Here is a 13,352-nt window from a genome sequence, read left to right as displayed (position 1 = left end):
TAACCAAGACGATGTTTCCGAGACAACATCCGAACAGAGCTCCTCATCGAATATTTCTCGAGAGAACAACGCGTAAATTCTTTCAAGTGAGGGTGGAAATGCTGCTACATGTGTTGCTTCCATGCGTCCGGTTGAACCAGTTTCTCAACGCATTTTTTCTAAATCAGGACAGATATGCAACGAAAGAAGGAGCAGATTGAAGGCCACGAACGTTTCGAAAATTATTTCCTTAATCATAACCTTTAAGAAAATCGTGGTATTATATAACAGTAAAAATGATCACCGAATATAAATCATTGAATACAATCCAAAGACTCAAATATGATTTCAAAAATATAGGTTGTTCTATTTAGAAGAAAAAGTTGCTTGGAAATTATTCAATTGATTGTGATTTATTTTTGCCATTTCTATTTTTTTTTCAAACAAACAAATAACGAAAAAATCTGTAAGAGCGAAGAACGATTCCAAAGAACTAGTTCTTTATGCGGAATGGTTCTACAAGGAACGGTTCTGCGAACTGAACTGTTTTGCACATCTCTAGTTACTACCATCAGCTGTTTGGCGATCGTGATTGTGATAGGTCGCAATTCTGCCGGTGGGATTCGAACCCACAATACCCATTCATTACACGGGTGCATTGCCAATTATACAACGATGAACCTTTGGTCTACATATGTATTGGGCTAATGGCATTTAAGTTCCGAATCCGCTTCCCTCCCTAGTATTTTTGCGCAAGCATTCTCTAATACACAATAACGACGATCCCTAATCCAGCATGTCAGATATAGACCTGTACGCCGCCGCGCCACGCCGCCGCCGCCGACGATTTTCATACGCCGCCGCCACTGATGAAAATAAGCCGGCGCGCCGCCGAAGTAAAATCTTCCACGCCGCCGAATAAATTTATGTCACGCCGATGAAAAATTCGTAGCACCTTTTAGGTAAAATGCATCTTGAACGCGTTGAAATTAGCGTGTAGTGCAGCGATTATCATTTAGTTTTTTGACGTTTGTTCGCACTTTATCGATCTAGCACACAATAATGAATCATTCAGGTCGGATTTACATAAAGATGAATAAGTGAATATAGGGTGTCCCAGAATGTCTAAGCACAACTTTCGAACACCCCTGCTTGTTTCAGATGCCGTTTAAACCGAGGTTTAAACAGCTGATTATCACGCTGAATCATTTTTTACATTTCGACCAACAGTTTCGTGTATCGCAAGTTGCAGTTCTTTACATTTCCGTGACAATGCGAGGCATTTCTCTGTAAAAGCGCAAACAGATCGTGCACAAATGGTGAACTATACCCATTTTCTTTTAAATATCATTATTAAGGAGACTTTCAGCCCAATCTCCAACATTTGTCTGAGTAAATTAGTGAAATTGGAAGGTGTAAGCATCGGAGCCGTTCGAAACGCGATTCGGAAGTATGGTGATGAAGCAACTTTCCAGGACAAGCAAACATCTGGAGGTAAACCGAACCCTGCTGACCAAAATCTGAACCAGAAAATTGTGCAAGGGCTTCGGTTCGAGACGTGGCTAGAAAAGTGGGATCCTTGAAAAGTACACTCAAAAAAATCCACTCGTTCCATTCATGTGTTTTCAAACATGAATTTTGCCAATTGCCAGTCACCATGATATCATGTGAATTTCATTCGCATTTTATGGGATCAATGTTCAAGAATCACATGTCCCAGCTGTCGGTGAAATCAAAACAAATCACACCATAAATTCGTGTGTTTACTTATTGAAATTCATGGGATCTCAGTATAGGATCTGCGCTACTGTTTTCTACTATTGCATTTAACGTGTATGGCACATGGATCTAATCAGTAGCAGGAGTGTCAAAAGAAGTATTAAACAAAGTAACAATCAATGCTAATGTATGTTGCTGCTACAGTTATAACGCTTACGAGAGTTTCCAGGTACAACAAAATATTAATTTACGCTTTAATCTACTGCCAATAATTACTTTTCGCATTAGCGATAAATTTGTCAGCTGGTGTGAAGTAGTTGGTCAGTTCTATCTGACAGTAAACTTTATTTTTGGCTTCATTAGAGAGATTTTCAGGCCTTGGCTGGATCATCTTTATAACAGAAAACTGATCAGGTATGGTAAGTAAATCCTCAAAAGCTGAAAACCTTTATATCTCCTTAACTGTTTTTTACAGTATCCTGGGGCTCCTAGGTCCTGGTGTAGTGACGCGATTGGAGAGAGGTGTAGTGTATTTTTTTCTTATCTTTTATGAATTATTAATGCAAAAAAAAATCATAAAATGAAATGCAATATTGCTGGGATTATCAAGAGTAAGACACACGAACCAGATATGTTCGAGAATATACTTTTTAAAGAAGGGAATTTGATGATTAAGTGTCAGACTGTCGATAACAAAATGTGAAACACATGAAATCCACGTGTATCACAATTGAACTTATAGTGTTCGGGTATAATTTCTATTATAAGATTTTACACATGAAATGGATGTGTTTCGCAATTTGCGCAAATTGAAGTGTAGAACACATAAAGGTAACGTGTGAATTTTTTTAAGTGTAACGTCCAGCGGACCAAGGCAAGAATGGGTCTAAGGACGATTAAGAAGCAGAAGAAGCCAAAGCGAAGGTAAAAACAAGCCGTATCCGTCAAACCGAGGGCTCGGAAGCAGGGTGGCCAGATTGATTTTTTTCATTATCGGTAGCTTCTCAAAACTTTTATCGGTAGTTATCGGTAGGCCGTCTGAAGAAGGCTTTCCCGATAATTGAAACTTTTGTGAGCGGAGGAGGGGGGGAGGGGTGTAACTGTCTTTCAGTTCTTCTGTTCTTCGTTTAAAACGTGTTGAAATCAATATGAATATTTTTCAAGATTACTAAAAATCTGTGATTCTCGGTAGGAAAAGTGAAAAATCGGTAGTTTTTAACCTTTTGTCTGTGAATCGGTAGTCATATCGAAAATCGATAGGACTACCGATAAATCGGCAGGTCCGGACACCCTGCTCGGAAGTAAAAGAGCTTTTTGAAGTTTAATCGGCGCACACTACTACACCATTTAAATCGAACGAGTACGAGCAAGAGGGAAACAGATTAGTGGGAAAACAAACCGTTCATTCATCCATGTATGCTAGATATAGAAAGACTATTAAACGCCAAAAAGGTTTATACGACCAGTTGCTGTGCGGAAAATCGGTGTTCGAGATTATGGACTCAACGGACTCATACGTTAAATTTGATTACAAAACTCTTCCTAGTGATCAGTACTACACCGTTCGTGATGGCCGAAGTGTTGACGACGCGGATATGTCGATTTTTTTCCGAAAAAAAAACGAAATAAATGCTATGGGCAAGCCATTTGTGAGTGTGGTATGCTTTCCAAACCGTTTGTGACAACGGAGACAATGACAACCGATGTTTAAGTGCGTGAGTGTTCAAACAAGCGTCTGTTACCCATGATCCGCAAACACGACGCCTCAGTATTGTTTTGGCAGGATTTGGCGTCGGTTCATTACTCCAAGGACACGATAGCCTGGTATAAAGCCAACAAAGTCCAATTCATACCCAAGGAGATGAATCCACCTAACTGTCACCAGGCTAGGCCAATCGAAACTTTTTGGGTCCTGACCAAAGCATATTTGCGGACACATGTAAAGGCAGCGGATTCCGTTACAAAGTTTGTGAAAAACTGGGAAAAAGTATCCAAAATTGTTGGACTGAAGCTACGTTTAACTGTAAAAGAATACAATAGAGAACATGAAAACGAAATAAAAATCGTATTTGCTGTAAACAAAGTTACGTTATCGTTTTTTTTTAAATCGTGCTTAGACATTCTGCAACACCCTATATTACTAACAACACGTTGATATTTTAGCTTTTTTTTAACCTCTTTATCGCTATTGACATATTAAAAACGTGTAATGCTCAATAAATAAAAGAATTGCTAGTGCCCATTCAAATGTTACGTAATGCAACAGATTGCTTTTAAATACTATCCACCTCTACATAACGTACTTTTCTTATACCTAATAGAAGGGTTGTAACACTTTGCAATACGACTTCACCAACCAGCACTTGACATACTTTCCTAAACAAATTCCGCATGTACGGCCAATAGACTGATGCAAAATTTGGCTTTTTCGCTCCACAGTGCTTAAATGGTTTCAAATCGGGTCCTGATTAGCCTCCCAAAGTTACAACTCATTTGGTTAGAAACAGACTTCGCACAAGCCATTTGAAGTTTACATGTAAATTACTATGGGAAATCTCAACTTTTTGTTCATTGCCTTCTAGTCTTTTTCCATATTGAGCTGCAGTTTTACAGCCATTCTTATAGAAAATTTTCTCGGCTACAACTTTGCTGAAAATCGTTTCTATGTAAAACGAGACAGGAAAAAGTTATTAATTATTTAAGAGATTGGTAAACTTATGACAAGATCAAGCAGCTGCTCTGTAGGCAACACTGCATTTTGCAGTGTGACATAGTAGCCATGATTTTTGTGTCCTATTCAATGCCCCAGAAACACCAATGTTGCCTGCTGAGCAGTTGATTGAGCATGATCATAAGACATCAGCGCATTGAACCATTTAAAACTTTCGATTCTTGCATTTAATAAAAAAGTGGTCTTCTGCAAAGTTGTAGCTGGAAAAATTTCCTACAAGTACAGTTGAAAGTTTTTGAAGCAGAATGATATGGTGAATTATTAGATAGACATGAACAAAAATCTTGGTTTTACCATAGTAATTCCCATACAAACTTCAAATGGTTTGTGCCATCTCAGTTTCTCACCAAATGGGTTCAAATTTTGAGAGGTTAGTCAGGATCCGATTTGGATTCGTTTAAGTATTGTGGTGCGAAAATTTCAAATTTTGCATCACTCTAACGGCCAATGATAACGACTCAAAGTTGAGTAAGAGTTACTCATATTTGAGTTCAGTTATTTATTTATTTTTTTTGTTGGGGAGTGAAGTAAAAACCACTCCGTGCATTATTTGAACTTTTGTGGTACCCGTATTTGCTGTTTGTATCATGCAAATCGACCACTATTTAACGAGTAGACAGCTAATTGCCTGAACACATCTTTTCCCAGTCCGGTATAATATGGTTTATAAAACCAACTACATTTCCATGATTTGCAGACTAAATATCACTAAGAAGTAAGCCAATACTTCCAAGAAATTTGGATCTACGCACCACAACTGCAGAACAGATGTTCCGAGGTTTCACGTTCCAAATTACAGAAACGATGGATATTACTCTGAACCCAACCAATGTTCTTAATGTGATATCTATGTACTAGAACAGTGCCCAGTTACTAGGCTAGTGTATGTACTAAGAGCTCTTTTATTGAGCTCTAAGAGCTTTTTGGTGTATGTTATATTAGGAGTTATAAATCTTTTCGACTGGTTGCAGTTTGTGCATGTGCAATTGGCCATCACCCTTTGCTCTTCCCAGCATTTGAGTTCCATTTTTACCGTACAGTGTGATATTCCACAGTATGGTTCACTTGAAACACCTTTGGAAAATGTCCCATCGCAACTGAAATATTTGTCCCGGGGTCAAAGATTCCTGCATCTGTTCGTATTCCAATTTTCGAGCCATTTGTGAAAAATATGATTGAGCCTTGACGAATGTTAGGACCACCAGTTTCCCAATCCGAACGTGCCGTTTCACATACGTTGAAGGGAATTTCATAGTTCTCCTCTGGTTTCATCCAGTCTCCATTCATACTCATCACTGGTCCTCTTTGGAAGTATTGTAAGATGCTTAGATGACCAACAAGATCAATTGGCATTACCTTTTTAGATCTTTTGAGTCTTAGAGCCCTTCTTTCCACTTCTAGTTGCACATGTTCATGCAAGGGCAGCACATTGAGGATTGCTTCTAATTTTTTTTTTTTTTTTTAAACTCTTTATTTGTTCCAAATTCAAAATAAATTACATTTCATTTTAACCTAGGTGCTCCAGTTACTGCAGTAACGTACCAGCCTTAATTGTTATGATATATATCTAAGTGTTTTTACATTGTTCATGTCTTGGCAATTCAGTATTTTAAACAGGTTTTTTAACCTGCATGTCAGTATAACAATTGATATCTTAAAACTAAAAACTAAAACTAAATCTTATCTAAGTATAAAGGGAATTAATCGTTGCAATTGAGGATTGCAACGATTTTTGCCTGAAATTATTAATTATTTTGTTGGACATTTGTGCTAAAGTCTCAACATTCGAAATTCTATGTACTTCGGTTGTACTGTACCAGGGAGGCAACTTCAAAATCATTTTCAGAATTTTGTTCTGAATCCTTTGAAGTGCTTTTTTCCTGGTAGTGCAGCAACTAGACCATATTGGCACAGCGTAAAGCATGGCCGGTCTAAAAACTTGTTTAAATATTAGAAGTTTATTCGTCAGGCAAAGTTTGGATTTCCTGTTTATAAGAGGATACAAACATTTTATATATTTGTTACATTTGGCTTGAATGCCCTCAATGTGATCTTTAAAAGTTAATTTTTGGTCAAGTATTAATCCAAGATATTTCACTTGGTTTGACCAGGAAATTGGAACTCCGTTCATAGTGACTATGTGACTACTACTAGGTTTCAAAAACGAAGCTCTAGGCTTATGTGGAAATATTATAAGTTGAGTTTTGGAAGCGTTGGGAGAAATCTTCCATTTTTGTAAATAAGAAGAGAAAATATCTAAACTTTTCTGCAGTCTGCTGCAAATAACACGAAGACTTCTTCCTTTAGCGGAAATGCCTGTGTCATCAGCGAACAAAGATTTGTGGCAACCCTGAGGCAAATCAGGGAGGTCCGAAGTGAAAATGTTATACAATATAGGCCCAAGAATGCTACCCTGAGGAACTCCTGCTCTAACAGGTAATCTATTAGATTTGGAATTTTGATAATTTACCTGCAGAGTTCTGTCAGTTAAATAATTTTGAACTAATTTCATAATATAAAGTGGAAAATTAAACTTTTTCAATTTAGCAATCAAACCTTCATGCCAAACACTGTCGAATGCTTTTTCTATGTCTAGAAGAGCAACTCCAGTTGAGTGGCCTTCAGATTTGTTTGAACGAATTAAATTGTTAACTCTTAAGAGTTGATGAGTAGTTGAATGCCCATGGCGAAATCCAAACTGCTCATCTGCAAAAATTGAGTTCGTATTGATGTGAAGCATCATTCTATTCAAAATTATCTTTTCAAAAAGTTTACCTATTGAAGAAAGCAAACTTATTGGACGGTAGCTAGAAGCTTCAGCTGGATTTTTATCCGGCTTCAAAATTGGAACAACTTTTGCATTTTTCCATTTATCAGGAAAATATGCCAAATGGAAACATCTGTTAAATAGAGTTGGTTGGAAATGCTAACATGAAGCTTTAGTGTGATGATTTATTAGCTAGAGAATGATCTTTAGAAGAATGTAGGTGGATAGTTCCGTTAGAGTACGGCAGTATGAAAATTGAATAGAAGTTGAAAATGAGCGAAGGGCCATTAAAGCGACAATTTTCAAGATGACGCACATTTTTGCCTAGCCCGTACGATGTACGCGGGGACTTGAAGTATGTCTCCAAGTCCACAGGCAAAAATGTGCGTCCCTCTTGTTGCTCATAAACTGACTGCGGCTGTGGAATAGTTCTAGCGACGTTTTCATCACTACCTAAAGCCCCACGTCGCGAGAGCATTTCCAGTCGATGGTGTGTTATAACACTTTGAATGTAACAACTCAAGGCGGGAGTAGCCGTCAACAATGCTGATGATGGTACAGCACGCAACAACCACCCTACTGCTTTCTCTCTGAGATGATCACGTTGGTCATGACGAGAAGAGCAACACAATAGTTGGGTAAAGAAGAACTGCATTATAACACACCATCGACTGGAAATGCTCTCGCGACGTGGGGCTTTAGGTAGTGATGAAAACGTCGCTAGAACTATTCCACAGCCGCAGTCAGTTTATGAGCAACAAGAGGGACGCACATTTTCGCCTGTGGACTTGGAGACATACTTCAAGTCCCCGCGTACATCGTACGGGCTAGGCAAAAATGTGCGTCATCTTGAAAACTGTCGCTTTAATGGCCCTTCGCTCATTTTCAACTTCTATTCAATTTTCATACTGCCGTACTCTAACGGAACTATCCACCTACATTCTTCTAAAGATCATTCTCTAGCTAATAAATCATCACACTAAAGCTTCATGTTAGCATTTCCAACCAACTCTGAAAATCGTTAACTTCGCGTATGAAGTAACATAAAAAACACTTTGAATCTGTTAAATAATTTAACCAAGAAAGACAAGGTACTCTCTGGGAGTTTTTTGATGAGGATATAGAAAATTCCATCATCACCTGGAGCTTTCATATTTTGAAATTGTTTAGTTATAGACCTTACTTCGTCCAAATCAGTCCCCCAGGAATCATCAAAAATATTTTCCCGAGAGAAAATATTCAGAAAATCCCGAGCAACCTGATTCTCAATAGGACTAGTAAGACCCAAACTGAAATTATGGGAACTCTCGAATTGCTTAGCAAGTTTCTGAGCTTTTTCCAAATTTGTGATCAAAATTTTACCACCTTCTTTAAGCGCTGGAATAGGCTTTTGAGGTTTTTTCAAAATTTTTGTGAGTTTCCAAAAGGGTTTGGAACTCGGGTCTAATTTAGAAATATTATTTTCAAAAGTTTTGTTCCTCAGGGCAGAGAATCGCTTTTTAATTTGTTTTTGCAAATCCCGCCAGATAACTTTCATGGCAGGATCGCGTGTTCTTTGATATTGTCTCCTACGGACATTTTTAAGACGGATCAAGAGCTGAAGATCATCGTCTATTATAATTGAATCGAATTTAACCTCGCATTTTGGTACTGAGGCAGCTCTTGCTTCAACTATAGAAGTAGTCAGAGATTCAAGAGCATAATTAATTTCATCTTTGGTTTGCAAAGGAATGTTTGGATCGAAGTTATATTCCATAAATGTTCGATACTGCTCCCAATCAGCTCTATGGTAATTGAAAGTAGAGCTGTTGGGATTACAAATTATTTCTTGGGATATTTCAAAGGTTACTGGAAGGTGATCAGAACCGAAGTCAGCATGGGTAACCAATTGGCTACAAAGTTGACATGAATCAGTTAAGACCAAATCAATAGTGGAGGGATTTCTTGCAGAAGAAAAGCATGTTGGGCTGTTTGGATATTGAATAGTGTAATAACCTGCAGAACAATCATCAAACAGAATATTACCATTGGAATTGCTTTGAGCATTATTCCATGAGCGGTGTTTTGCATTAAAATCACCAATAATGAAGAATTTAGACCTATGACGGGTAAGTTTCTGGAGGTCACCCTTGAGAAAATTCTTTTTCTGGCCTACGCATTGGAATGGCAAATAGGCAGCTATAAACGTAAGTTGTCCAAATTTTGTTTCAACAGAAACTCCCAAAGTTTCAAAAACTTTGGTTTCAAATGAAGAAAGAATTTTATGTTTGATTCGTCTATGAATAATGATGGCAACGCCACCACAGGGTCCATCAAGACGATCATTTCTATAAATCAAGTAATTTGCGTCCTTCTTAACCTTATGGTCAGGTTTAAGGAACGTTTCAGTTATAACGGCAATATGCACGTTATGAACTCTCAAAAAGTTAAATAGCTCGTCTTCATTATCTTTAAGAGATCGAGCATTCCAATTTACAATATTTAATGCTTTAAAATCCATTACTGAATTTTAAAGTCATGACAATATTATTTGCAAATTTTACTCCAGTTTGAATAGCATCAAACATGGAGTTAGATTTAAGCATATCAGAAATCATGTCAATTAATGAATTCTGTAAAAATTCCATTTTGGGGGCAGTAATGCTTCGTAAGTCAAAATTGTCAAAATTTCCGTTAGAACGTTGGTTAGTATTTTGATTTCTACCCGCTGCAATAGCAGCATAGGTAGCTCCATTAACTCGCTGAACATTGTTAGCAGCGAGGGGAGTAGGTACAGATGAAACATTTGAAGCAGGGGAGATATTTGTACCTACGGGTACGAATGTAGAATTTGTTCCTCGCTGACCGTTGTTAACAGCAGAGGAATTTGTACCTGGTCGGAAACGTGGAGCGTTTCCTACCTGACGGTTAGAACGAGATTGTAGGATCGCTTTGCGAGTCTTACATTCCCAAAAATTGGATTTGTGGTTTTCACCACAATTTGAACATTTAAATTTCTTAGGATCTTCCTTCACAGGACAGTCGTCCTTTGCGTGAGAGGAATCACCACAATTCATGCATTTAGCTGGCATGTAGCAATTTTTAGTTCCGTGACCCCATCCCTGGCACTTACGGCACTGGGTGAGGTTTTGGAAATTTCCTCCAGTCTTCCTGAAGTGTTCCCACTTCACTCGGACATGGAGCATAAGGCTAGCTTTTTCTAAGGCCTTAAGGTTGTTTAGTTCACTAGACTTGAAGTGAACTAAATAAAAATCATTAGAAATCCCGTTGCGCGAATCGCCAGGACGGGATTTCATTTTCATTTTGATTACTTGGAGTGGCACAACTCCAAGTAATTTTGCCAGTTCATCTTTGATCTGATCCAGGGATTCACCACTGGGCAGTCCTTTCATGACAACCTTGAACACACGTTCAGTTTTGGTGTCGTATGTAAAAAATTTGTGCTTCTTCTCAGTAAGATACTTGAGAAGACATTTAAATCCGTCCAAGGTTTCAGCCAATACACGGCATTCACCCCGACGTCCAATTTGTAGTGAAAACTTAACTTTCACGAAATTCAAAAGTTCCATGCGAAGAGCATGGAAATCGGTAGTGGTTATCACAATAGGGGGAATCTTTTCCTTCTTGGCATTAAGCCGGGAAAGTTTACTAGAATTTTTCTTGGATGATGGATCATTCTCATCATCCGTGAGCAAATCAAATTGATTACTCAAATTAATTTCATCAGAAGGAGGGTCAAGAGTTTGCCCCTTTCTTTTGCGTTTAGGCGCCATGGCGGCAGTAAATTTTTATCCAAATCGACTTCCAAGCAGATTACTATAAGAATCTGAAGGATCGAAGAGGAATTTTCCAAATCGATATCCAAGAAGGATTACCTCGGGTAGGGTCCAAACAAGGATCGAAGAGGAATAAGAGTTGAACAAGGTAGAAAATTTTTACAGGTTGAGCACTAAAAAGTGCTGTTTAAATTTGTTGTAGCTTTAGGTAGTAGTAACACTTCCTTCAGCAAAAAGCAAATAGATCCGCACGGCAAGAGAGCACGATGCGGACTGTAGGATTGCTTCTATTGCTTTTGATGGGGTGCTGCGCACCGCACCCGTTATTGCAATGCATGCTAGACGTTGAAGTTTTGCTAGTTTCCTCTGTGCAGTAGCCTCTTTTGATTTTGGCCACCACACTAACGAAGCATGAGAGTTCATGTTACTCAAATTCGCGAAATCGTAGGTCACTCATAGATTGAGTAAATTTTCCGACGCTTTTCCGAGGAAAACTTCTCGAATATGAGGAAAACAGATTGTGGTTTTAATCTGTCTTCTAGTACACTTCTAACCTGTGTACAATTTTCTTGATTTTTCCCATATCCGAGAAGTTTTCGCCAGGAAAGTGTCGGAAAAATTACTCAAACTATGAGTGACCTACGTTTTAGCGATTTTCAGTAATCTGAAATCAAATATGGGTAGCATTTTTTGTCCATGTGCGATTGGTTTGGAAATAGTCAGATATAAAACACAAACGAGCACGTCGACTGATACAGAGTGGTTGTAGTACAAGCACATGTGGTACAATTTGGTTGAAAAGATCAAAAGTTTTTAAACATTTTCACAAAGGCTAAAAAAAAGTTCGAGATGGTGAAAAACTAGCAACTGCTCCCAACATATCAACATAACAACATAACAAATTAATTCAAATGTTATTAAAATTTTACCATCCGGCTAGATGAACGATTGTGGTAACTTGTCTGAAAAAATACGTTTTGGGGGATCAAGTCTCTACAGGGATCAAATCTGTCTAGTCTTCTCTAAACATTCAATTTTCACACTGTCGTACTATAACGGAACTATCAGTTCAATATTTTCTTATCTTCAACTATCGTATAAAATGTTCACTTTGAGTCCGATATTTACATTAAGCATCTCCGACTAGAAACGGAAAGTTATAAAACAAGTTAACTAAATTGCATGTATACCGTTTATTTTTTTAATCATTTAAATCATGCCGAATTTATGAATGTGCTCACCATTTTCATTCACAAGTCTACATCAGTGATTGTACCTTAGCAGGAATTCGTTTTGTTAACAAGCCCTTGCAGTACTTGCTTTATATCCACCGATATCAAATCAACGCATTCCTTAACGGCCGGTACTCCCGGGCTCATAATTGATTCGGGGATTCCTTGTAGATTCATTAAGGATATAATCAAATTATTCATCAGGTTCGGCACATCGTTGAAGAACTGAAACATGAATTGCGAAGTGATTATTTACCAATATTCCGTACCGACCAAACCTATGAACTAACCTTCGTCACACAGGTGGTCGAATTGGGTGAGCATAAATCCAAATACTTGAGTATGGTTTTTGCGCCGCTTATGCCGCTGCCGAACATTACCGTGGTGGTGTTGGCCACTAACTCAAAGTACGGGGTAGCCATCAGGATGCACTGCTGCAGCCGACCAACAGAGAGCCGAGCCTGTACCAATTGTGGGGCATACTGCTGAGCGCAACTTTGCGATTGTTGAGAGTAGAAGGTCGTCATGGCATTCAAAATGTTCTGCACGATCGATTGAGCCGGAATCATCACATTGGATGTGACACTGCGCTTGTAGTCATCTGCGATGTACGACACGTACCATTTGTAGTCGCCTGCCTTATGAATTTTGCCCCCGATGTTGGTGATTTGGTCCATAGTTATGTTCAAGTTTTGATACTGGAACATCAATCCGAACACGGACTGCCGTACAAAATCATCTACACCATCCAGGGCTGCTTGGATGCGGTTCTGTTGGTCGATGATGGATTGGTTCATCCGCGTAGCTGCATCGTTCAGTTGTGCAAGTCCCGTCTGGATGGCTGCATAGTTGGCCTGTGTTAGACCGTACCAGTCCAGGGCAAGAGCTGTGGATGCAGATGCGATCACGAGTACCGTTAGGATGTGCAATTTCTCCATTGTGATGGTAATTCACTCAATGAATTCTGAATGATACATTCGGAGCTTTTATATTGCTTCACTTTGAACGGGCTAGAGTTTACACATCTGTTTCGATTGCTTCAATATTCTAGGTGAATATTTAATGAGGTCTCCTACAGGGTGCCTTGCATTCATTTTGGCAAAAAATGGTTTATGAAATTATTGAATTATAAGATATTATGATAATAT

General features: G+C 38.5%; 1 protein-coding gene across 1 annotated transcript; it reads right to left on the bottom strand.

Annotated features, from left to right (window-relative positions):
• Positions 1-12,080: 12,080 nt before the first annotated feature.
• On the bottom strand, positions 12,081-13,143 carry LOC135713423 (uncharacterized). Its single transcript, XM_065236535.1, has 2 exons — positions 12,495-13,143; positions 12,081-12,429 (listed from the first exon to the last, which is right to left on the bottom strand). Exons 1-2 carry the CDS (start codon positions 13,140-13,142, stop codon positions 12,250-12,252), a joined length of 828 nt encoding a protein of 275 aa, XP_065092607.1. The 5' UTR covers position 13,143; the 3' UTR covers positions 12,081-12,249.
• Positions 13,144-13,352: the final 209 nt, after the last annotated feature.

The sequence above is a fragment of the Ochlerotatus camptorhynchus genome, unplaced genomic scaffold, assembly GCF_037179485.1.
Source record: "Ochlerotatus camptorhynchus isolate MF236.1 unplaced genomic scaffold, CSIRO-AGI_Acam_v1.1 ptg000556l, whole genome shotgun sequence".
In the NCBI taxonomy this organism is placed as follows: Eukaryota; Metazoa; Arthropoda; class Insecta; order Diptera; family Culicidae; genus Ochlerotatus; species Ochlerotatus camptorhynchus.
This window is presented reverse-complemented; position numbering and strand designations above follow the sequence as displayed.

Bases quoted from the DNA above. Each gene is read 5' to 3' on its own strand.
- LOC135713423 (XM_065236535.1), bottom strand. From the start codon at position 13,142: ATGGAGAAATTGCACATCCTAACGGTACTCGTGATCGCATCTGCATCC. The intron at 12,430-12,494 runs GTTAGTTCATAG...TTCATGTTTCAG, and splicing joins CGACCACCTGTGTGACGAAG to TTCTTCAACGATGTGCCGAA.